Source organism: Plecotus auritus, assembly GCF_963455305.1.
Source record: "Plecotus auritus genome assembly, chromosome: 5".
NCBI classification, from domain to species: domain Eukaryota; kingdom Metazoa; phylum Chordata; class Mammalia; order Chiroptera; family Vespertilionidae; genus Plecotus; species Plecotus auritus.
Window position 1 is genome coordinate 48,908,853 of NC_137776.1, and position 25,211 is coordinate 48,934,063.

Here is a 25,211-nt window from a genome sequence, read left to right on the forward strand (position 1 = left end):
ATTTCACTTTAAATGGTAATTACAAAGATGAAACCTGCAACTTCAGATTTAACAGGATTTTCAAATTACACCCATATTACCACCTGTTTTGGACACATTTTTTCCGTTCTCCTATTTCACTATGTTCTAATGCAGGCACGTGGTTCTATAAAATTGTTAAGATCAACAGTGAGGTGGATTACAGCAAAAAATTTCCCCCCAAAAGATACCTGCTGACACAGCACCGATAATTATCGAAATATATTCTTCCTCTCTCATAGGCTATAGGTGACTTGGAATGAGTGGTCCAAACATTCTTAAATTTAGTACTTTCCTGAAAGACACAAAGAATTTCAGTTTAGGAATTCCATAATAATAACAGCACAATATGCTAATTAGACTGGACAGCCAGAGGACCTTCTGGATGTCATTCCAGAAGTCCTTCCCAGCAGCGGGGGCTGGGGCAGAGGTGGTTAGGGACCATCAGGCAGGCAGGCGCGCAATTAGGGGCGATCAGGCGGCAGGCAGGCAGGCAGGCAGGCAGGCAAGCGGTCCTGGATTGTGAGAGGGATGTCCCACTGCCAGTATAGGCCGGATCCCAGCAGTTGGACATCCCTGAGGGGCCCCGGATTGCAAGGGTGCAGGCCAGGCTGAGGGACCCCCCCTTGCGTTCACGTATTTCGTGCACTTGGCTTCTAGTAATTCATAAGCCTCTACTGTGCACCAATTTTATGATGGATAAATTTAGGGTTTTCAATAAGTTTCACGTATGTAATTTAAAAACATTATGTTCAATTCTTCGTCACTCTGCCTCACTCTCACGTTTGGTTTTAGTAGGGTGACCAACTTTTCAAAAGATTGTTTGCAAAGAAGATATAAGCAGCTTAAAAAATTAAAAGCATCTGGCTGTCCTATTAATACCTATTTACTAATCCTCCAGGTTCAGGGCATCCATGCCCCTCTCCATCACAAATAACCTTCTTAAAAGGGGGCTCTACCGCGTAAAATCAGCACCCCAGAAGGCTTGAGCACCCCAGAAGGCTTGAGCACCAGGCGCCCGCAGCCCTTGGTCCCGCCCCCGCCCGCAGGCGGTCACCTGGCACACCAGCGCCCGCAGGATGCCGAGGTTCGTCCTCTGCACCGCGCCCGCGTCCCTGGAGAAGAAGCCCAGCGCCCGGCGGCTCAGCCGGCGGCACACGTTGGGCTTCCGGGTCGGGCCCATAGGGGCCGGCCTCCGCGGGGCCGGAGAGGGGCGCGATCCAGACCCCCGCGCGGAGCAACGGCCGCTCCGTCGGAACCTCGAGGCCCCAACTCCCTGCGGAGACCAGGAAAAACTAACACGGGGGCCGGGCACTGGGGCGCACGGCAGTGGGGCGCACGGCAGTGCGGCACGGGAGACACAGATGGCACCGCCTGATTACCAAGAAGAGGGGAGGAAAAGACGCCCCCCTTTACGGGCTGCCCCCCAAACGCCCTCTGGTCCTTGCACGGCTGTGTCCTGCGTCGCCCCCGTAACACGCAGCCTGCAGGAGCCGGTCCCTCCTCGGGAAATGTAGTTCCCGGTGCCTCCAAAGGAGCCGGGCTTGCTCCCAGAACTACAGTTCCCATCAGGCGGCAGGTGCGGAGCACCCGCTCCGGCCGCCGGTCCCACCCCCCGCTCCGCGCCCCGCCCCGCCCCCCGCCCCTCTCCGCTCCGCGCCCCGCCCCTCTCCGCTCCGCGCCCCGCCCCGCCCCGCTCCCTCCGACCGGGCGGAGCCTGCACTGTCCTGGCGGCGTGCCCTTCCGGTGCACGCGGCGCGGCAGAGAACCCCGGGAGTACGGTGCTGCAGCCTCCGTGTGCCCCGCTCGCAGGGACCCGTCCCTACCGCCCGGGCACACCCCCCCGCCTCTCGGCCCCTGACTTGCGCTGTGGGAAGCGCCGAGAGAGGCGCTGAGTCGAGTGCGACCCCCAAAGCAGCGTCCAGTGCTAAAGGTACGCCCCGCGGCTTTCCCTTCAGTACCACGTGGGATGATGTGGACGAGGTTAACGGTTAAACTTTTTGGGTCTGTATGTATGATGAGTTAGTGGTGGAAGATGCTACGCTTTCCCACTAAACTAGGGTTGAATTACTCTTTCCCGAGGCCCGCCCCGCTGCGGTTTGCGAGGACACAGTCTGGTTTTGCGATAATTGCTGCATTTTCCTTCATCCAGCCTCTTTTTTCCCCATAATGGGAATAAAATGTGAAATGCTTACATTCTGATTGGGCTGCCTAAGATATTCCACGTTGATTCCTCTAAATAAAACTAAATGAAAATAGCTAGCCCTGCCTGCAGAGTCAAAGTTCCCACTGCACTAAATTTCCCGTAATCATGCCCCAGTGTGTCCCGGTGCTGTGTCCCTGGAGAGTGCTCTTTGCATCTCCCACGTGGGCTTGGCACGCCACCTCTTGTTCGGTACATACGCGAGGGAGAGATGGCATCTGACCGACAGCAAAAAGTACAAAACTAAGTGGGTGTGTGGGTCACAAAGTGTTCAGTAAAAATTTTAACCATATCTCTTTTTAACCCTGCTGCATTTCCTCTAGGCTAGGGGCTGGGCATTTGCTGATTTCTCATAACTTTTTTACAGCATACTGTGGAGCGCTTTGTGTATTTTTAGACAGCACTATAATAGTTAATTTGGTAATTTCATGAATGCAGCTGTCACTGAGAACACTGGGACTCAGAAAATATAACGGAATTTTTGGCTGAAATAAAATTCAAGTAATTGCGGAACTGAATGCATCATCTCTTTTCTCTCTCCTTCCCCTTCGCGGCCACTTGTTTGTCTTCCTGTGGTATTTACCTCACCACCAAGAGACAGTCAAGCTAGATGCCTTCTTTTTCTTCACCCACAATCAAGTCCTTTTGATTCTAACTCTTGAGCATCTCCTCATCATATCCCCTGAGTAATGTAGGGTCTCTCCATTTTATATTAAAATTAACAGCTTCCTTTCTGCCTTAAATACTTTCAAGTCACCCCTCTACACTGCTGCCAGAGTGAGTTTTCTAAAGCACAAATCTGCCATTTCTCTGTATTTCTGAGTGGCTCCCTGTCACCCAGAGCAGAATTTCTCAAACCCAAGTAGATACTTAGGATTTTCTTGTTAAATTAAAATATTTTCAGGATGTTAAATATATGCAAATATAAAACTATATAAATTCCTTATGTTGTATCTTTTATGCAACTATCATTTATAAATGGTTTAAGTTAAATTAAGCAAAACTATAAAACAAACAAATTCAAATGAATACTTACACATTGTTACCAATGAGTCCTTTTGCCAGGCCAGTCATTGTTTCTCTTTCACATCAATGTTTCTCCCTCTCCTTTACTCTCTCTCTAAAATCAATAAAGACATATTAAAAATAAAATGAAATGCAGATTTAGGATTAAAGGGTTCATAGTAATGTTTTTAAAAAGTATTTTAGTTATTCAAAGACTATGTATGGATAACAGCATAATATGTAAATAATAATTATAAATGAATACTCATATATCTATCATCAACTTAAAAAAACACACAAACTAACCTAGAACATTACTTAAAAATTTGACACGTCCTATGTGCTCTTCCTAGTTCCTAGATCCCTCTTTCCTCTTTAGATAGATAAAATATTGTTGTTTTCAATGTTTTTGAACATTATATAAATTGAATCATACTGTATATATGTACTCTTCTATAAATTGCTTAGCTTTTCCAACATTACATTTGACAAGGTACCTGAGTTCATTTCATTTATTTTTACTACTGTATAATATTTTATTGTATGAATTTGCCACAGTTACCCATTTGCTACTGGCTGGACTTTAGTGTCTTTCAGGTTTTTTTATTCCTAGAAAAGTACTGCTATAGGCGTTCTTAAACCTGCCTCCTGTTACACTCCTTCAAGTATATGTTTGTTTTCTCTTGCTGTGTAACAAATTACCAAAAACGAAGCAGCTTAAACCAATACCATTTATTATCCCTAATTTTTTTTCTACATGAAAAACCACTTGTCCCAGCACCACTATTGCAGAGTCTGTCGTTTCTCCACAGATCTGTAATGTTAACGCTTGTTTTCTATCAAGTTTACATTCATGGTCAGGTCTGTTTCTAGGCCGTTTTCTCTTCCATTGTTCTGTTTTTCTATCCCTAGCCTACTACCTGACCAATGTAATAGTAAGGGTTGAGAGCTGGTAGGGCAAGTCCTGTACTTATTCCTTTTCTTCAGGAGTATCTTTTTGTTTTTGCAGTTTGCACTTTCATATATATATATATATTTTAATTTCAGAAAGAAGGGAGAGAGAGAGAAACATCAATGATGGGAGGGAATCATGGATCGGCTGCCTCCTGCACACTCCCCACTGGGATCGAGCCCATAAGCAGGGCATTGCCCTAATGGGGAATCAAACTTTTACCTCCTGACGCTCAACCACTGAGCAACACTGGCCAGGCTCATATATCTTTTTGAACCTGCGTAAGTACTACCAAAAAACCTACTGGAATTTTGGTTGCTATAGCATTAAATCTGTATATCAATTTGAAGAGAACTGGCATCTTTACCATATCAAATTATCTTGTCTATGAAGACAATATGTCTCTCCATTTATTTTAGATCTTTAGTGTCTTTCAATGAAGTTTAATAATTTTTCTTAAAGGAGTTCATATTTTGCAACTTCCTCAGTACATTGTTATATTTTTTGGCCAGCGTTATAAACGGTATATTTTTAAATTAGATTTTCTAACTATATTTTTTTGCTAGTATATAAAAAAGCAGGTTTTGGTTTGTGTTTTTTTTGGTATGTCGATCTTCTATTTAGCAACCTTGCTAAATTTTATTTTTAATAGTAATAATTGTCATTTGTAGGGTTTGGGGGATTTTTCTATGTAGGTAATCATGTCCTTAGAAAACTGTGACTGTTTTGTTATTTCCTTCTCAGTTCTTACCTTTTATTCCTCTTTCTTCCATTGCTGGCCGGGACCTCTCGTGCAGTTGAATAGAACCAGTGATAGTGAACATCCTTGTCTTATACACTTTTATAAACTTCTAATATTTCACCATTAAGGATGACATTGTTGGTTTTTGGTAGCCACTCTTTATCAGGTTAATGAAATTCTCTTCCATCCCATATTTGCTAAAAGTCTTATTAGATTTTTAATTGTGAATGAGTGTTGAATTTAATCAGCTACTTTATCTATTTGCTGAGGTGATCCTATAATTGTTTTTCTTTATTCTGATAATTTGGTGAATTTCTGATAATTTTCTAGTGCTAAACCTAACGAATTAATTTAGAGAAGTTGTGATGTGTTTGTTTTTCATACATTGTGGGATTTGGGTAGCTGCTGGCTTCATTTCTCACTCAGCTTTCTGGACGTTCGCTAGCTTTTGGTCTCCAAAGATTTCTTGTTCCTTCTTGCTGACTCAGTGATGCAGTTAGAAAGATATATTTTTAAATATATTTAACCAGCCTCTTGTGTTTCATAGCAGAAAGGTTTTTGGAGTATGAAGTTCACCAAATGATCAGAACTAGAATTCCACTTTCTTATATTTTTAGTGTAAAAGTTTCCATCCATCATTTCTTTATTTTATTTATTATTATTTTTTTTTATTGTAAAAGTTTTACATATGTCTCCTTTTTCCCCGATTGACCCCCCTCCCCAGCCATTCTCACCCTGGGCAAGCCCCCACCGCCCCAGTGTCTGCGTCTATTGGTTATGCTAATATGCATGCATACAAGTCCTTTGGTTGCTCTCAAAGCCCTCCCCCCCACGTCCCCTGCCATTTGTCTCTGCCATTCATCATTTCTTTCTTCTCTTCTTGTCTCTATGCACAGCCATTTCCCTCCCTGCTGAAAACAAGAACACAGTGCTGTGTAGTAGAAAGAGCATCACACCAAGGGTTGCAAGGCACAAGTATAGTGCCAGCACCACCACTTAGTGAGATCTTGACCAAGTCACTTATTCTGAGTTTTATTCAATCATCTGCTAAAGTGGGGACACTCAGGATTGAAGTGAGAATCACATGAGCTTATAAATGTGAACACGTTGTGAGGGGAAAGGATGAGAAGCAATGATGTCAAGTACATTGTGAGGAAAAAGGTAACAGAAACGGAGTTTGGGGAGGGGAGAGGGTTGATTAGTACAATGGAGGATTTTTTTTTTTTTTTTTTTTTTTAGGGTGGTGAAACTACATGCATTTGTTAAAATCCTTAGAGCTTTTTAGCACAAAGAATAAACAATGTATGCAGAATTTAAGAAGGTAATTAAGGGGTAGTGGGGATTCTAGGATGGAATGCAGGCTGTAACAAAAGAATCTAACTGTATTACAAATGTAGGAGGTAACTAACCTCCCTGAAGGGGCCAGGGAAAAGGTACTGACGTAAGTAACTTTGAAAACAAAACTGTAAGACGAAAGACAATAGGACCTATGCATGTGCACTATACTCTTAAGGGACTGTTTCTCACAGAGGTATGGGTTAACAATTCTCAAACCACTATACCTGTGTTCTGGAATTGAATAATGAATAACTGGTTAATGGATGTTGGTAATCAGGTTCCTTACTGTTGGAGTGAGAGGTTATAAGCAAACAAGAGGTGAAGGCTAGAATGATCCATCCACATGGTAATGGATTAGAATTGCAGACATTAGTATGGACTCTCGTTTAGCTTACTTTAGATACAGATGGATACATGGAGAAACATTTATAGTAAAGATGTGTATATACTTGATTTAATATGTACATATAGTTCCTTGCTTTGTCAGTTGAGAGGACCTAGAAGCAACATGGTAGCAAGGAGCATACCCAGTACCCAGACCATTCTTCAAAAAAAGGAGCAAGTTCTGCCCAGCTGGGTGTGGCTCAGTGGTTGAGTGTCCACCTGTGAACCAGGAGGTCACGGTTCAGTTTCTGGACAGGGCACATGCATGGGTTGCAGGCTCAATCCCCAGTGGGAGGTGTGCAGGGGGCAGCCAATAAATGATTCTAAGTGATACAGAAGCCAGAAAGCCTGATAGGACCTACTTTTCATGGTCATTGATGTTTCTCTCTCTCTCTCTCTCTCTCTGAAATCAATTTAAAAAAATAATAATAACAAATAAAATAAAAGGAACAAATGCTCTTTGGAGAAGTGGCTGATTCTAATATGGGATCAAGGCACATACAATATGAGCCTGCAACATCTTGTAGTGCCAGCATGTAAGTGCTAAAAACAAAAACACAATGATGGGAGTGTGTCAACAAAGGATATAGGAGCCAACAGAAAAAAATAAAGTGGAATTGGGTTATAATCCAAAGTTTAAAATAATTATCTGTGAGTCCATCTATACTAATAAAAGGGTAATATGCAAATTGGTCAGGACACCCTCACAATAACGACTGAACAGCAGGCTATGTGGGGCAACCAGGCTGGCAGGGGGGTTAGTGAGGGACAACCAAACGACTGAACAGGCTGCGTGGGGTGACCAGGCTGGCAGGGGGGGCAGTGAGGGGTGACGAGGCCAGCAGGGGGTGGCAGTTAGGGGTGACCAGGCCAGCAGGGGGGGCTGTGAGGGGTGACCAGGCTGGTAGGAGGGCAGTTGGGGGCAACCAGGGCAGCAGGGGGGCAGTTGGGGCGACCAGGCCGGTGAGGGGGGACAGTGAGGGGCAACCAGGCTGGCAGGGGGGGTAGTTAGGGGCTATCAGGCCAGCAGGCAGAGGTGGTTAGGGGTGATCAGGCTGGCAGGGGGGAGCAGTAAGGGGTGATCAGGCAGGCAGGCAGGTGAGCAGTTAGGAGCCAGCAGTCTCGGATTGTGAGAGGAATCCTGGATTGGAGAGGGTGCAGGCTGGGCTGAGGGGACCCTCCTCCCCCTTCCCCCCCCCCCCCCGCATGAATTTCATGCACCGGGCTTCTAGTACTATTATAAACAAATGATTGAATAAATAAATGGGAGAGAAGAGAAAAATCTCCCATGCAAAAGAATTCGAAATTATTTTATGTAGTTACTCTTACCTTAAAGAGGTAGAGCATAATTCACCACTTCTTAAGTGTGGGCTACACATAGCCATTTCCTTTCAAGGAATACAGTATAGGAAGGGCGGGGGTGGGGAGGACAACTTTAAGTGGAGAAATCTGTCAACTCCTACCTCAGCCAAGTGATCAAGGTTAACATCCACAGTAATAAGTTATGTTCATATTGTGTACCCTTGATATGATGTGAGGAGAATGGCAATTTACTCTGTAGTTTTCCTCCCTAAAACCCATAACCCCAGTCTAATCATGAGAAAAATATCTGATGGATATTTATTGAGCATTTCACCAAATACCAGATCAGCACTCCTCAAAACTGTCAAGGTCATCAAAAACAAAGAAAGTCTGAGAAATGTTAGAGCTAAAGGAACCTAAGGAGGCCTGATGACTAAATGTAATGTGGTGCCCTGGATAGAATCCTGGAAGAGGAAAAGGACATTAGGTAAAAACGAAAGAATATGAATAAAATACGGACTTAAGTTTATAATAATGTATTAATATTGGCTTCATTAATTATAACAAATATACTAATGTGAGATTTTAATAATAGGAGAATTCCATACTATCTGCAACTTTTTTATAAATCTAAAATTGTTTTAAAATTAAAAGTATACTTTAAAAATACAACAGAAATATGGAAGTCACCACTATATAGAGGCAGCATAGCTTTAATGATTAAGAAAGTGAACTCAGTTATTGGGTCTGGATCTCAGCTTTACCATTTACTAGCTGTGAGAGCCTGGTTATCCTAAGTAACTAGAAGTACTTAACCTCACTGTGTCTCAGTGTACCTGTCTGTTAAATGGGTTCTTGGAGAACTAAATGAGTCACTGGATGTAAAGCACCTAGAGTAAAGCCTGGCACACAGCACTATATAATTCTTTGATTCTGTTCATCATTACTACTTTGCTTTGCTCTTTAGTTTGGGGGAGCTCCATGATATTAGCTGGATTTCACTGAATCTCTCTTCTTCAGCATACTGATTTTTAGCTTGGAACTCCAGCAGAACAGTACCCATAAAGCTTTGTTCATAAGGGGGAAATGATAGAGATTCAAGGGAAAGCAGGACCAGAATTTGAGGATTCCCAACACTAGTTTCATGCTACAGGACTAAGTGATGCAGAAGCTAGAAAGCCTGACAGGACCTACTTTTTATGGGCATAAGCATGACAAACATAGAAATGCTGAAACTAACTTTATTTGGTTTTCAGAAGATTCCTCACTAAAATGTCCACTTTCCTTGTTAAACTGACGTTTCTTTAGGACAGGGCACTGCCTCCAGTGCAAATCACTCAGATTTAGGATTCAGCATCTAAAATTTTGGTGATATTTGAAACAAAATGAAATATCCTATCTAATAAAGAGGGAATATGCAAATTGACCATCACATTGTAACAAGATGGCTGCACCCACAGCGGAGGCAGGGATTCCGTAACACAAGATGGCTGCGCATACAGTGGAGGCCGAGTTCCCATAACGAGCCTTAACAAGCAATCAGCAGGGACCTGAGGCTGCGTGGCACTGGGCGGGGGCAGGGGACCTGAGGCTGCACTGCCCACCTGGTGGGGCTTGACAGGGAACCACAGGCCATGCCCCCTGCCCTGGTGCCAGGCTGGGGGACCTCAGGCTGCGGCTCCCCCCCACCCCCACTGGAGCTTGACGAAGGACCTCAGGCTGTGCCCCCGCCTTGCAGGGCTTGACGGGGGACCTCAGGCTGCACCCGCCGCCCCAGCGCCGGGCCGGGGGACCTCAGGCCGTGCCTTCCATCCCAGCACTGGGCCAGGGGACCTGAGGCCGCGCCCCCCACCTGGTGGGGCTTGACAGGGGACCTCAGGCCACGCCCCCACCCTGGTCTGGGCCGGGGTACCTGAGGCCGCACCCCCCCCCCCCACCCCGCCTGGTGGGGCTTGACGGGGGTGGGGCCGGCCAGGTCTTGATCTATCTAGCCCAATGGGGGTGGGGCCGGCCGGGTCTGGGTCTCTTGCGATTTTGAGGCACACGTGGGTGGGTGGGGACTTGACTCTGGTTCCCGTGGCACGCCCTAGACTCTTGACAGGAGGAAGATTTTCATATACATTTTACTAATTTTCTTTCATCTCTGACACTTCTATTATAGAGAAAGGGCAAATAACAATATTAAAATATTTCCTCTAATTAATTCCCTTTTAATGTGCACAAATTTCGTGCATCAGGCCACTCGTATTATAGAAACATGTTTTAGGCCTTCTGCTTCTCTACCTAAAATACATACCAACTCTTTAGAAAACTCCTGATGGATCAGCAGCACAGGTAGAAGAGTGTCCTGAGTAGGATGTAGAGCTTGGAGTGAGGAGGCCTGCTGGCTCTGGTATGTTTGTGATCAAGGCAACTCACGAAACCTCTTTTGAGTCTCATCTCCCACATCTGTAAAATGGTGGTTAATAAAAAATGCTTGTTTGCCTTCCTTTCTCAATTATAGGATTGTTGTAAGGATTAGGTGTGAAAATGAGAGCTTTCTGTAAGTTGTAAAACCTATACAAATATTATTGTTATAATAATTCTCAGGCTTTCAACCAGAATAAAGCTCTAATGGGTCTTCATGGTCACATTAAGTGTTGCAGTCATCTGCATACTTTTATTTATTTATTATATAATAAGGTGAAATCATATGAATTTAAAATGCTTTTGATGGTGGCGGTTGCAGGGTCAATGGGAAAAATGGACATCTGTAATACTTTCAACAATAAAGATCAATTTAAAAAATATAATAAATGCTTTTGATGGTTTATTTTCTCATGGGACTTTAGTTTTTATGATGTTTTTCTTTGGTGTAACAAATGAAGGCATGGTTTTGATCTGGAATTGTCTCAGGGTCGGGGGCACAGTTTGAGAAAATGGTTTCCAAACTCTTCACTGAAATCTGGTAGAGAACACAAAAGTGTGTCCCTGGGATTTGGGAAGTTGTCTCCTTCAGAAACAGACCCTCCTGTTCTGGTGTAGAGCTGACCAGCAGAGGGTGCAAAAGCTTTCCCAGGAGTTGGGCTGGGCAGACCAGACTGGTGCCATCTGTGTTTGCTGCCTGATGATTAACAAGTGCTATAAATGAAAAGGTTCTGGCACATCAGAAACAGTTACCAAATGAAGAGGAGCGCAGCCATAATGTCACACAGCACTGTAGCAAGTAGCAAGTTCCAGCCATAGTTGGTGAATAGGAAGTTTCTGGGTAACCGGAATTTGACATTCTGGTATGAATTACTTGTCTGTTTTCCACCACCTCTGGCTACTCTGCCTTTTCTAATAATTTCTTTCTCTTTCAGGGCTTTTGCTCTACCTGCTTAGCATCTGCAATTTTCTGCCTTAACCTGGTCTAACAAATTGGGGTCTTTTAAAAGTAGCCTTTCTCTGGACTTCTTTGGCCGTAGTGTGTTTAGGTCTTGAATCCAGCCATCCACAGCACCCTGTCTGGGTCCCATTAACCGGGCTCTTGTAGATTCCATGCCATCTTCCCTCCATGTAAATGGGTGACCACCAGAAAATTTTGAAAACCTTTCTAGTGTTACTGTTAATACTGCCTACCAGTGGTCGGCAAACTCATTAGTCAACAGAGCCAAATATCAACAGTACAACGATTGAAATTTCTTTTGAGAGCCAAATTTTTTAAACTTAAACTTCTTCTAACACCACTTCTTCAAAATAGACTCGCCCAGGCCGTGGTATTTTGTGGAAGAGCCACACTCAAGGGGCCAAAGAGCCGCATGTGGCTCGCGAGCCACAGTTTGCCGACCACTGGCCTATACCATCTTTTCTTTTCTTTCTTCCCAAGTATGGATCCTCTACTCATGAACATTATATAGAATTGTATACTTAGTGATTTAAAAAATATTTTTATGTTTCTGATTATAAAAGTAGTTTGAGTTTCAAAATTTATTAAAAAGAAAATATAAGGATCTCCTTGAGCCTTTCAATGACAGATAACTATTATAAATTCTTCTAGACCTTTCCTGTGCATATGTATACTTGTTGGCATATATGTGGTTTTTTTTTAAGTTAGTTCCTGTTTTCTTTTTCTTTTCTTTATTTTTTCTTTATGCTAATTTTTTAAAGTAAGATCATACTAAAGGTACTCTCTTATACCTGACTTTTTTCCTTAGCCAATAAATAATGGACTTCTTTACATATCAATAAATTTAGATTTGAGCAACATTTTAAGTGGCTACATAACCTTCTTTATATGGATGTACAATAATTTAGTCAGTACTCTAAAGATGAGTATTTAGATTGTTTGGAGTTTTTCAGTATAATGTACAAACAATGCTGTGAAAATCCTTAGGATCCTTCCAATTATATTCTTTTTTCTTTTTTTTTATTAAGGTATTATATGTGTACATATCTTACCATTGCCCCACCCCCACCCCACTCCCATACATGCCCTCACCCCCCAATGTCCTGCATCCATTGGTTATTCTTATATGTATGCCTGCAAGTCCTTCGGTTGATCTCTTATTTCCCCCACCTCTCCCTAACCTTCCCGCTGTAATTTGACAGTCTGTTTGATGCTTTACTGCCTCTGTATCTATCTTTTTGTTCATTAGTTTATAATGTTTTTTATTATCCACAAATGAGTGAGATCATGTGGTATTTTTCTTTCATTGACTGGCTTATTTCACTTAGCATAATGTTCTCTAATTCCATCCAGGTGCCTACAAATGGTAATAATTCCTTCTTTTTTATGGCAGCATAGTATTCCATTGTGTAGATGTACCATAGTTTTCTGATCCAGTCATCTGCTGACGGGCACCTAGGCTGTTTCCAAATCTTAGCTATTGTAAATTGTGCTGCTATGAACATAGGGGTGCATATATCCTTCCTGATTGGTGTTTCTAGTTTCTTAGGATATATTCCTAGGAGTGGGATTACTGGGTCAAATGGGAGTTCCATTTTCAGTTTTTTGAGGAAACTCCATACTGTTCTCCACAGTGGCTGCACCAGTCTGCATTTTCACCAGCAGTGCATGAGGGTTCCTTTTTCTCCACATCCTCGCCAACACTTGTCATTTGTTGATTTGTTGATGATAGCCATTCTGACAGGATATATTTCTATAATGGAATTTTCCATAAAGCTCTTTCTTTTTTTTTTTTTTTTAATATATTTTATTGATTTTTCACAGAGAGAAAGAGAGAGGGATAGAAAGTTAGAAACATCGATGAGAGAGAGACACCGATCAGCTGCCTCCTGCACACACCCCCACTGGGGATGTGCCCGTAACCCAGGTACATGCCCTTGACCGGAATCGAACCTGGGACCCTCCAGTCTGCAGGCCGACGCTCTATCCACTGAGCCAAACCGGTTAGGGCATAAAGCTCTTTCTTTAAAAATTTCCACATGTATTGCCACAGTTCCCTCAGGAAAGATCTTCCAGCCCAGTCTCCCTGACAGTGTGTGAGGATGCTTGCTCCTGCACACACTGACCAACATTTCACCTTCGCCAAAATGGTCGTAAGCCATTGCACCATTCTTTAAAAGAGTGGACTTTCCAATCTCCGTGTCACCCCAGAATATTAATCTAAGGCAGTGGTTCTCAAGCTTTTTGTTCTCAGGACCCCTATACACTCTAATAAATTATAGAGGTTCCCCGGAGTTTCATTTAGGTAGATCATAGTTACCCATATTTACTGTATTAAAAATTAAACTGAAGAAAAAACATTAACATTTATTATTATTTAAAAATAACAATAATACCCCATGGCATGTTAGCATCAATAACATTTTTATTTTAAATTTTTTCCAAAAAAAATTAGAAGAGTGGCATAGTTTTACATTTTTGCATATATCTTTAATGTCTGGCCTAAGAGAAGATGATTGGATTTTATATTTGCTTCTGCTAAGTCTGTTACGATATGTTCTGGTTGATGTATTTGAAGAAAATGTAATCTCACACAGATGTATAAGAAGTTAGAAATGGGAGGAGTAATTTAATAGTCTCTTCAGAAGAGTGTATTCTCCTTTGACACTACACCGAATTCCAATATGGGATAGTTTCTTAAAGGTTAACTGCAATATAATATTTAAATCCATTGGTCTGTTACATTTAAATTCATTGGTCTGTCTTGTACTTTGAATGGATCTTTTACCCATGCATGATTTTGTGATACCATATGTTGGTCACCTGGAAACTATTGGTTCACTGATTATACAAGTCTTCCTAATGTTGACACATTTCATTATACTATATAAAAAATACTTTGCCCTGCCCTGACCGGTTTGGCTCAGTGGATAGAGCATCGGCCTGCGGACTGAAGGGCCCCAGGTTCGATTCCGGTCAAGGGCATGTACCTTGGTTGCGGGTGCATCCCCAGTAGGGGGTGTGTAGGAGGCAGCTGATCAATGTTTCTCTCTCATCGATGTTTCTCTCTATCCTTCTCCCTTCCTCTCTGTAAAAAAATCAATAAAATATTAAAATATAAGAAAAAAAATACCTTGCCCTGGCCGATGTGGCTTAGATGGTTGGGCATCGAACTGTGCACTGAAAAGTTACGGGTTTGATTCCCAGTCAGGGTACATGCCCAGGTTGCGGGCTCTATCCCCAGCAGCAGGCAGCGCATCATAGTATATTGTAATGTCTGGAAGAGCAAGCACTCCCCCACCTCCTTAACCCTATCTTGACACAACCAGCATCACTCATTTCCTCTCCAATATTTTCCTGGCGCTTCCTGCATGTTTATTCTTCCAGATGAACTTTTAAATTATTTGTTCAAGCTCTCCAAAAACATTTTTTGAATTTTGATTGGAACAAGTTTAATTTTATAGATGGTTTTGGCAAGAATTTACATTTTTACAAATATTGAATCTTCAACTTCGGAAACCCATGTACTGTCTTCCTCCTATTTATTAAAATTATCTTCCATGCGCTTCTGTAGCATTGTGTAGCTTTCTTTATGTCAGTCCTGTACATTAATGCCAATTTAATGCTAGGTATTTCACATTTCTTGTTGCAATCATAAGACGGATCTTCCCCCTGTATATTTCCTATTTTTGCTATCCATATATTTAAAAAAAAATTAAATTAAAAATAAACAAACATCTAGCTCATATTTCCAGGTAGTTTTGGCTTCTTAAAAAAGAATAAGCAAAAAGGATACTATCATTTGTGGTAGTACAGTTTGTACTGTGTGAACTTGATTTATGAGGTTTGGCTGTTTAAGACTGTTTAAGGAAACAGAACATACCAGAAGGTATATCTCAATGGATATGATATTTCCAAGTTGGTTATGTTGGGAATCTACACATTTATGGCAACAAGAACAACTACTCTAAAGACAACAAAGGGTATATATCTTAAAGCAAAGAATTTGCCACCACTGAGGATATTAAAAAGAATCAGTAAGCTTGCCATTAGGCCATTATCTGAAAATGGAATTTCAAGGATGTTTTACTATTATTAGAGTAAATAGTAATCTCTTAAGGTGACTTATTTGAAGACACTACACTTATTTTGATGTACAGGTCTAGTTTTTAGTTAAACAGCATTATTTTATAGTTATTCCTTATATTATCAGGTGGCAAAGAGATGGTTGATAGGTATTATGGGTTTTTTGTTGTTGTTTTAAAAGAATAATTTAATCAGATTGTTTTTGTATTAAATAAGATTCAAGTTGCCCCAGGCAGTGCTTCAACTATTTGGGAAAATGGAATTTGCCAGTTTTCCAAGGCCATTTAAAATAAACAAATTTCTTTTCATTCACATTATGGATTGAAAAAATTGTGTGGACTAGCCTGGTATATTAATCACCATTTGAAATGTTCCTCTAAAAATGTGGTTCTGAGCTCTTAACAACTGACTTAAAATGATCTTAGAAATAAGAGTTTTATAGGTTGAAGATTACTAAGGTTTCTCTACATGATATGGTCCTTGGAGGTTAAGAATATAACTATTATTCTCAATTATTCTTAAGAAACTTGCTGCAGCATTATTATTCATGGGCTTTTAAAGAAATCATTCTTAATGTTTACGTAAGAAAAAAACCTACAGAGAATTTTTATAAGTTTATTTGAACCAAAACTGATGACAATTGCTGGGAAGCAAGATCTCAAATGCTTCAGAGATTAACAGTTTTGTGGTTTCTTTTATGCATTTGAAATTAAGGAGAGAACATAAGGAAGATTACATGAAGGTGGGAGAAAGCAAGGCATGAATTGGCTGATAGGATAGTTAACAAAATTATATGCTCTCTTGAAGGTGGTCACGCCTTCAAGGGGTATTCTGGCATTTCAAAGGTGTGCTGACTTAGATGCACAAGAACAATAATAAGCTTGCTTATAATTTTTTCAGTAAGAAGTTGTGGGCTTGGGGCATGACCACCCACCATGACCTGTCCAGTTAGGAATTTATGATCAGATCACCCTGTGAGGTTACTTTCCACAGAGTCCCTTTTTATCCACATTAAATGTATTAGTTTTTTGTTTATATCATTTCTCGGAATAATGTTTATTATGCGTTGGGTAAAGAATACTTGAGTTCTTTTTTCCTTCGGGTGAGGAGCAGGCTCTAGATCAGACTCCTATGGGTGATCTTTCAGGCCTGACCACAGACAATTACAAGGCTTTTCCTGGAAGGCCTCTGGGGAGAAGCTGCTCTCCCCACGAGGCCCCCTGGGCAGCCATGTTCATATGTGTATCTGCATTCTGATAGTTAATTCGTGCATCAGGACCCACAAAATGGTGGTTTCTGCAGCCTGCACTTTCAGGAAACACCTGTCAAGGAAACCTCACATACACCAATCACAGTCCTGCCACTCAACATTAGTTCACCTTACCCTAGAAAACAGGGCTTGGAAGCTCGGTAAGGAATCCCTGTTCTCCCAGCCAACCACGCCCTGTTTTCATACTGCCTCTTCCAAGGCTCCTTACAATTCTTGCTCTTGCCCCAAATCCCTTGGGAAGAGTGCTCCACTGCTTGTGAGGCACTGTACTCCCCGTGGATGAAAAGGGGGTTCTTTGGAAAATAACCTCACAGGGTGATCTAATAAATTCCTAACTGGGCAGGTCATGGTGGGTAGTCATGCCTCAGGCCTGTAACTTCTTTAGTGAAAGTTTGTAAGCCAAACCTGCCTATTGTTCCTGTGCATCTAGGTTAATACACCTTTGAAATATCAGAATAGCCCTCTAAAGGGGTATTAACCCTCAAGAGAGCACATAATCTTGTTAACTATCCTGTAATCCAATCCCAGCTATGGTTCACCCACCCACCACCACCACCACCACTATCACCACTGTTGCCACCCCACTGCTGCCCCAGAGTGTATGTATGTCATCAGTTTGGCCCAAATAAACTCCTAAAATTCACTATAGTTTGGACATTTCTTATGTCAACACCCCCAATCCATGGATTGGTTTCCCTTGAATAAAGGACATCCAACTTGTTACTAAATTATTATAGTTTGTCATTTGACAATTCCAAGCCCAGATGACTACATTCAGAGGACTCCTTATTGGGGGCACCTGTATAGACACTTTCTCCATGTTGGTTCAGTACCATTCTATTTTTAGCTCTTTCCCTTTCCCCACATCCATGACCATCGCAGGAGCCTGGGGAAGGGGGCGGCTCCTGGGCAATGAGACAGTTTCCCCCATCTGGGCTGCACCACTTGATCCTTCCCTGGTGCCATTCCACGGGGAGAAGTGGAACACTGGTGAGCTCACGCCTCTTTTGCTCTCTTGCTTACACTGTTACCGTAAATAAAAGGCTTGATTGTTACTTTCACTTTGGCTTTGTGTCCTAATTGTCCACCTCAACACCTGATTGCTCAACAGTGGGAAGTAGGAGTGGTGTTTGTTCCTAATTATTTATTAATTTGTGTGTGTGTGTTTTCTTTTAAGTTTTAAGGGGTGCCCTTTAGGGATGTTTCTGGAATTCACTGAATAATAATTTGACTTTATATTTGTGGAACCCTGTGTAGCTTATAATGTTCTGTGTGAGAACTTTGTGACTTGAGATTTATCTCCATTTTTACAGATGAGCCTATAGGCTCAGGCAAAGTAAGTGGCTTTACCAAAAATCATGATCAGTAGTCCTGGCTGGTGTGGCTCAGTTGGATGAGCATCACCCCATGCACCGAAAGGTCCCTAGTTTGATTCCTGGTCTGGGCACATGCTCATGTTGCGGGCTCGATGCCCAGTAGGGGGCGTGCAGGAAGCAGCCCATCAATGTTTCTCTCTCTCCCTCTCGTTCCTCCCCCCCCCCTCTAAAAAGAAATAATTTTAAAAAAACATGATTAGTAGATAGCTGAGCCAGGATTTGAACTTGAGGCTTATTATATTCTGAATATTATTATATTCAGCACTTGCTACTATACTACCCCCACTTCATTGGTAAATTAGTCTTTCATCTTTTTGAGAAGATGGGACTATTTAGGACTGTTTAAACTAAGAAGGATAATGGGAGGTTTAATCCTGTAGTACTCATGAAGCCCCATGTAGTACTCATGGAAACTGTGAGAGCCATACTAATAACAGTAATATCAACTAAAGTTTATTGGGCACTTACCATGCACCCAGCATCATGCTACAAATATGCTACATAGATCACCTCTTGTAACTTTTCTGTGTTTTGAAATAAGCTTATTAGCTACATTTTATTCAGGAAATTGAGATTAACAAGGTTAAGTATCATATCAGAAGTTATGTTGGTAGCAAGTGACAAAGCCTGGATTTAACTTAGTTCAAACCCTTCACCTCTTCACCTGAAATGCTTTCCAAGGAGAATTGAGGTGTTTCTGCCCTTCTTGAGATATTTCTGCTATTAAGGAGGAATAAGAGTAGAATGCTCTGGAATGGAATCTTCTAATGCTGTATTTCTCAATGTTGAAAAATGTGTAAACATTCATTTAAAGAAAGAAAAATTCGCAGACCCCTGGGTTGACTTAAAATATTTTTAGTGTATTGTTATATAAGTCCAGGTATTAAGTTTCTTTTGCATAGAGCTCTTATTCAATGACAAAATCAAAATAGCTAGAGAGATATAACCACAAAGCCAGTAAAATTCAAATTGGTATTATAATGTGACTGCCGATGTTTCACCAAAATTTCATTTGTAGTGCTCATTATAAACAATAAATTGACTGACCACTGCCAAACAGGTTCTTTGGACTTCAGCCCATCCATACTATGCTGTGTGCTGTGTGTCTTCTCAATTCCCTCATCACTTTTCTCTATTCAGAATACTGCAGAATCTTTAACAGTGTGCTGTATAGTCAGACGCATCACTCTTATATTATATCTGTGCTGCTTGCTGCCAACAAGATCATAAATGCAAACACAGGCACTGAAGTCAAGTAGCAGTTTACATTTGTTCCTATTGATTTTCTTAGATTATGATTATTAGAGGCCTGATGCACGAATTTGTGCACCAGTGGGGTCCCTCAGTCTGGCCTGCGGGATCAGGCCAAAACCAGTTCTCCGACATCCCCTGAGGGGTCCCGGATTGTGAGAGGGTGCAGGCCAGGCTGAGGGACCCCACTGGTGTACAAATTGGGGCTGGGGAGGGACACAGGAGGTTGGCCAGCCAGAGAGGGACTGTGGGAGGGCGCCAGGGCGTGTCCAGCCCTGCTTGCTCAGTCCCGATCAGCCGGACCCCAGCAGCAAGCTAACCTACTGGTCAGAGCATCTGCCCCCTGGTGGTCAGTGCACATTATTACGAGCGGTTGAGCAGCCTCAGCATATCATTAGCATATTATGCTTTGATTGGTTAAACAGACGACCGAACACTTAGCATTTTAGGCTTTTATTATATAGGATTATAAAACCACAGTTTAAAAATTTGTTATGGGTCCTGCCCTGAGACTCAGTTGGCTGGAGCTTCGTCCTGTACTCCAAAAGGTGTCAGGTTTGACTCCTGTTCAGGGCACATACCTAGGTTGTGGGTTTGATCCCCAATCAGGGCACATATGGGTGGTGGCAGATCATTGTTTCTCACATTGATGTTTCTCTCTCCCTCTTTCTCACCCCCTTTCCTCCCTCCTTCCCTCCCTTTCATTCTCTAAATTCAACAAACATAACCTCATGTAAGAATTTTAAAAAAAAATTGTCATGGGGCCTTAGTTTGACGAACCCTTTTTTAATAACCCTGTGTCCAGTAGGAGATTGTTCCTGAAGAATAAGGGTTGGAGATCTATTATAATGACCTTCATATTAAAATGAGATGGTGGATAAGAGTCCACATTTTAGCCTTTGTTCAAAATGTTTCTCTTTTCATAGGTGTTTATGGTCTTGTGGTTCTTTCTAACCACACTGTGAGAGCCTCTCGTTCAAAGCAGGATTTCCTTCTCATTGTTAGTGTTTCTGTTTTTGTTACTAGGTGACATGGGTTAAGAAACTCAAAAGGCCTTCACCACATTATTGTCGGTGTCCATGGGTTATGCATGTATACATACATGCATATATGGTTAATCTTTTCCCACTCTCCCCACCCAACCCTGCCTTCCCTCTGAGATTCAACAGTCTGTTCCATGCTTCTATGTCTGTGGATCTATTTTGTTCATCAGTTTATTTTGTTCATTATATTCCACAAATGAGTGAGATCATGTGATATTTGTCTTTCTCTGACTGGCTTATTTTGCTTAGAATAATACTCTCCAGATCCCTCCATGCTGTCTCAGAGGATAAGAGATTGTTTTGTTTTATTGTTTTGAGCATTTCCTACTTTCTGGCACTAAAGATGCTACAAATTTACCTTATATTCCCTCCCCCAGTCATACAATTAGCCATTTCTCTAAAGTGCCCTGGTTCCCTTTATTAGTGAATGATATTAGGAAACAAGATCAGGTGCTTAGTGTGTATTTTTGCAGTGGGGTGTGGTTGTTTCTAGGCCCTCTCAGCTGGCAGAGTAAAGGATGTACATATTATATTGGTGAGAAATTTGGTTCCCACCATTTGCTCTCTATTTCTGAGTTGTTCAATTCCAGTATATGTATATACTAGTTTCAGAATTGTCAACCTTTTATCAACTGGAGTACAGTGCTAATTATAGACTCTACTCATTTCCAAAGTTATTAGCATATTTTTCCAAATTATTTTTTTATTCTCTGACTACAACGTGCACTTTCACACTTCTTTATCTTTATTTGTACTAATCCCTCTGCCAGAGATGCTCTGGCTTTCACCCTTCTCTTCTTGGAATATCCCCACTTGTTCTTTCAGACCCAACACAATGTTGTCCCCACTAGGAAGCTTTTCCTAGCCATTATCAATAGACTTATTCATTCCTTTGTGCTCTAGTAGAACCTTAACCTACCTCTGCTATACATGTAGAGGACTCTTTGTTTCCATCTCAACTTCTTCACTTGATGTTAAGGTTCTTGAAGGCAGGAACCAAATGGATTTGCCCCTGGATTCCCAGGACTTAACAGTAATGGTAATTATTTGTTAGAATCCTCTTGGATGAAAACAACAGAAAACCTAGTAGTGGCTAAAATTTGGAATTTCTTTTTCTCATCTAGCAAGAAGTCCAGAGGAAGGTGGTACCTATCAGTGATGCCATCAAGGACCAGGCCCCATTCCTCCTCTGTACACAACATCACATCTAAGTTCAGGGAGGAGGCAGGTGTGTCCGTGCCAGCAAGCTATCTTCTGACCCCTTTCCCTTTAAGCAAAGGCTTTAGTCAGAACATAGTCACATGTCTCCTCCAGCTGCAAAGTAGCTGAGAGGTGAGTTTTTAGAAAGACTGATCTTTTGAATAAGAACAAAGTGTTAGAGTTAAGCTCAAAGTAATCGCAAGGCCACAAGGAAATCAGGGATTTGTTTCCTGTTGGATAAAAGGCCAGATGACTGACAGAAGACCAGGCCAAAAAAGCCTGTTCAAGACAAGAGGAGAAGAGAGGTGACCCCAATGGGAGCAGCATCTGACTGTTATAGGTAAAAAGTACAGGTGCATCTAATATACGCTGACCTCCTACTCGTAATCCTGTAGAAATTCTATATGGTCTCTGAAACTTTCAGCTTACCTGTTCTCGTGTTGAAATTATGCCATTCCTATGAATTTTATTTTTCATTCTCTGGCCCTTTCTCTGTGTCGTTCCTTCTGTGGTGTGGCGGTCAGAATGTTACCTGACAGTCCATGGTTCAGTTTGCCTTGCTTGTTTTGCAAGTCATAACTATTTGTGGTTCTTTAAAATATAATTTACAGTGCTATAATCTCTGCCTACCTAAAGCCCACATTCTTTTGAAATTATGGAAATTTCACTTTTCTTTGGAAGTGAAATGTGGACACTTTTATTCCTTAATGTTATATTCATCTATTATGACTTCAATTTTTATTACATTTCATTTTGTGCCACGACAGCCTTATTGATGTGTTAGTCCAAACACGACTAGGTAAATCCTACAAAAAGATACAAGCATCTCCTTCACCTCGTTTACTAAGGAACTTTGCAATGAAAAAGAAAGCAGAAGTTCCATTAAGAGCAGAACTCCATCAGTCTCATCCATGTGAATTTGTAAGAACTGATTACACACAAAGTATGAATGCAACTTAATATCCTTTATCAGCCCATCAGATCTAATTAATGCCTCCAGAAGTTACTGTATAGCACGCACAAATGTGAAAAGAGGTGAATGAGTTACAACAGATTTCATTCTGGTCCAGCATACTGTTTTTTAGAGACAACTTCCAGAGTAATTAGAATAGTATACCCTTCAGGTATTTTGGATTGAGGCAGGCTTGAGATGGGTTACATGAAACCCTTAAAGAAATAACTTGTGAATCCCAGCAGCCTTTTTTTGTGAGTGAGTGCAGGGGATGGCCACCTTTAAGGGTGGTCGTGGAGAGCAAAACTCTGAGCATGAGATTCCCATTTTGAAGCTGCAGTGACTGACATCAAAGTGCTCTGTAAATACTTGCTGTAATTGTTGTTCTGTTGTTGCTAATAACCTTATTTATACCAAGAAATTGTAATCATCCAATGAAAGGTTAAAACGAGCTGTACAAGTTGCCTGAACTGTTTACCTCACAGATGGTCACCCTCGGAGTCCACTGACATTTACAGGGTGAATTGAAGCTTCCGCTTTCACCTCAGTGCATTTGATACTTAAGTGTTTCTTACCTGTTGGCGTTCACTATCCAACACAGTACCACAATAGCACTTTAATTTGCTCTCATTAATGCTAGCTTCTCAGGTAATGTCAGTGCAGCTTTATCAAGATGATACTTGTTCCTCTGAATGAAAACTTGTACCAGCTTCCCAGCTGAGAAAAGCTAAACAATTACAAAGGTAAAAACATGAATGTCTCACTAATTTGTTTAGTTGAAAGATGCTCAGAACCCAGGAAATATGGAAGAGGAGTTAACTTTTAAATGGAGGGCAGGCATTTAGTGTATATTTTACGGCATTTTTCCCCCCGAGATTTTCATGAGTGAGACAACTGGAAATCCTTGGGGAGCCTTACAAATAGTTTTTGCTCAGAGCCAACTAAGTGCTCCAAGGATAATCATAGATTCAAACAACCAGCAGTATGTACTGTTTGCTCTAGCTCTTTGGTGCTGTGCTAATAGTATTAAGATGTGAGAATGCAATCTTGGGATCAAGCTTTACTAGCAAGGGAAATATGTTCTTCTTTGCCACTACTCCTCAGCTGTGTAAAAGTAGACCAGTTGAAAAGAACTGGGTGTTAAAATGTTACATTATTTATGTGAGGCGGGGGTGCTTTGCTTGTACCTTGAAATGTGAGGACTGGAAAAAATAACTGCTCTCCTATATCTGGGGACTAGTGTCTCCCAGTGGCATTACTTGCTATTTGATTAAGGCCCAAGAGAAGAAACAATTGAGAGAGATGAAGGGAGAGAAGGAATTCTGGCCTCCTTAAGTCAGTTACAACAAATTAGCAACCCAGAGCAGACTGGAGAATCAGTACTGTGATCCTTCTTGCATGTATAGGGTACAAAAGTGGAACACAAATGGGTGAATTGTACGTATGTGAATAATAAAAATGTTCACACACAAAAAAAGTAAAGTCAGAGTGTGGGCTCTCCAGTTAGACTGCTTGGGTCCAAATCGAAGCCCCATCAGTTATTGGATGGGTGACTTTACCATGTTACTTCATCCCATATGGGGGTTTCCTCTGTAATATGAGTATAAAAATAGTGCCGAATAATAGAAGTCGAATAAGATAATACATGCAAAGTGCTTAGGGAAATAGAAGTTGAATAAGATAATACATGCAAAGTGCTTAGAATAGGGCCTTACATGTGGTAAACGTTTTTTAAAATTCTGATTTCCATGAAAAATAAATTGGAATTGGTGCTTTGTTTTCTCAAAGATATTTTTCGATTTGCAAAATATAGTATGAAGTATTTTCTTTAACTAAAATCATCCTTTTTATTTAAACAGTACTTAAAACTTTTATTCTACATAAATAAGATTTGCAGTTATTTAAGAAATACTTTCATGTTTGTAACATGAAATACCCTTGTACATATATTTTACCTATTGTGGTAAAGTTTATTATAGTTTGTTGGTATAGTAAGGCAGATGTGTGAGTCATTGTGAAAAGGGCTCCATTTTAGTGGGAAGCAAAACATGCAGCCCAAATCTAGAGCTAGAGCAGAGATCTCTTCTCCACAAATTGTCCTTCAATACCAAGGGCTGTTCTTTTGCTACAAGCACAATGTGATTGTAGTGGTGGGCCCAGCAAACTGCTAAGTATTAAAGCCATCTTCGCCTTGGCGTGTCATACTATATGCAAGACCCTTCATTTTATCCTTGCATTCTAAAATAGGCACACTTACCTACCCCTAGAGCTGGCAGGAAGTGTGTCAGCTCTTCATGGCATACCTGTGTATACTTGATAGCATCATAAAGGCTATTTATATAGTGAAATTCTGTTGCTCCAGTACTCCTAAGAGCTTCAGTTCTTTTCTGGATCTGTTCCTTAGTGATTGCTTTAGCCAGCTGACTATTCATGACCGAGTCTTGGCATTGAGATCTCAGACAGCCATGGCTCTAAAGTCACCAAGAGGAAGAAAGTCGAAACCTATAGGCAAAGTAAGTAAAAGCAATACCACTTGAGTATATGGACCAGAATTTGATATGGCAGAATTAGTTTAAGCTAAGTTAGGTGAAGAATCAGGACCACAAACCTTTTCAGCGGCTTTCAACAGTAAATAAAAACCCAAACACCTAACAAGGATTTGTGGGGATCCTTCTTGCCTTCGTACTTCTCTGCTCTGAGCTAGAGTAATTAAAATTAAATA

At 41.3% G+C, this 25,211-nt stretch overlaps 2 protein-coding genes across 5 annotated transcripts in view; one reads left to right on the plus strand and one right to left on the minus strand.

Annotated features, from left to right (window-relative positions):
• DCAF17 (DDB1 and CUL4 associated factor 17) overlaps positions 1–1,549 on the minus strand; it is a 39,554-nt gene extending 38,005 nt beyond the window's left edge. For 2 of the 3 annotated variants that reach the window (XM_080669076.1, XM_080669077.1), the window contains exons 1-2: positions 1,076–1,533; positions 210–313 (exon numbers count right to left, since the gene is read on the minus strand). In XM_080669076.1, coding sequence (XP_080525202.1) covers positions 210–313; positions 1,076–1,201 — 230 coding nt within the window. In that variant the 5' untranslated portion in view covers positions 1,202–1,533. Of the gene's footprint in view, positions 1–209; positions 314–1,075 lie in introns of all 3 variants that reach the window. The other variant, XM_080669074.1, reaches the window with a different exon arrangement.
• Positions 1,550–1,739: 190 nt separating this feature from the next.
• METTL8 (methyltransferase 8, tRNA N3-cytidine) overlaps positions 1,740–25,211 on the plus strand; it is an 81,290-nt gene continuing 57,818 nt past the window's right edge. The window contains exon 1 of one of the 2 annotated variants that reach the window (XM_080668803.1): positions 1,740–1,951. The gene's annotated coding sequence lies outside the window, so the exon portion shown is untranslated. The remainder of the gene's footprint in view (positions 1,952–25,211) is intronic. The other variant, XM_080668802.1, reaches the window with a different exon arrangement.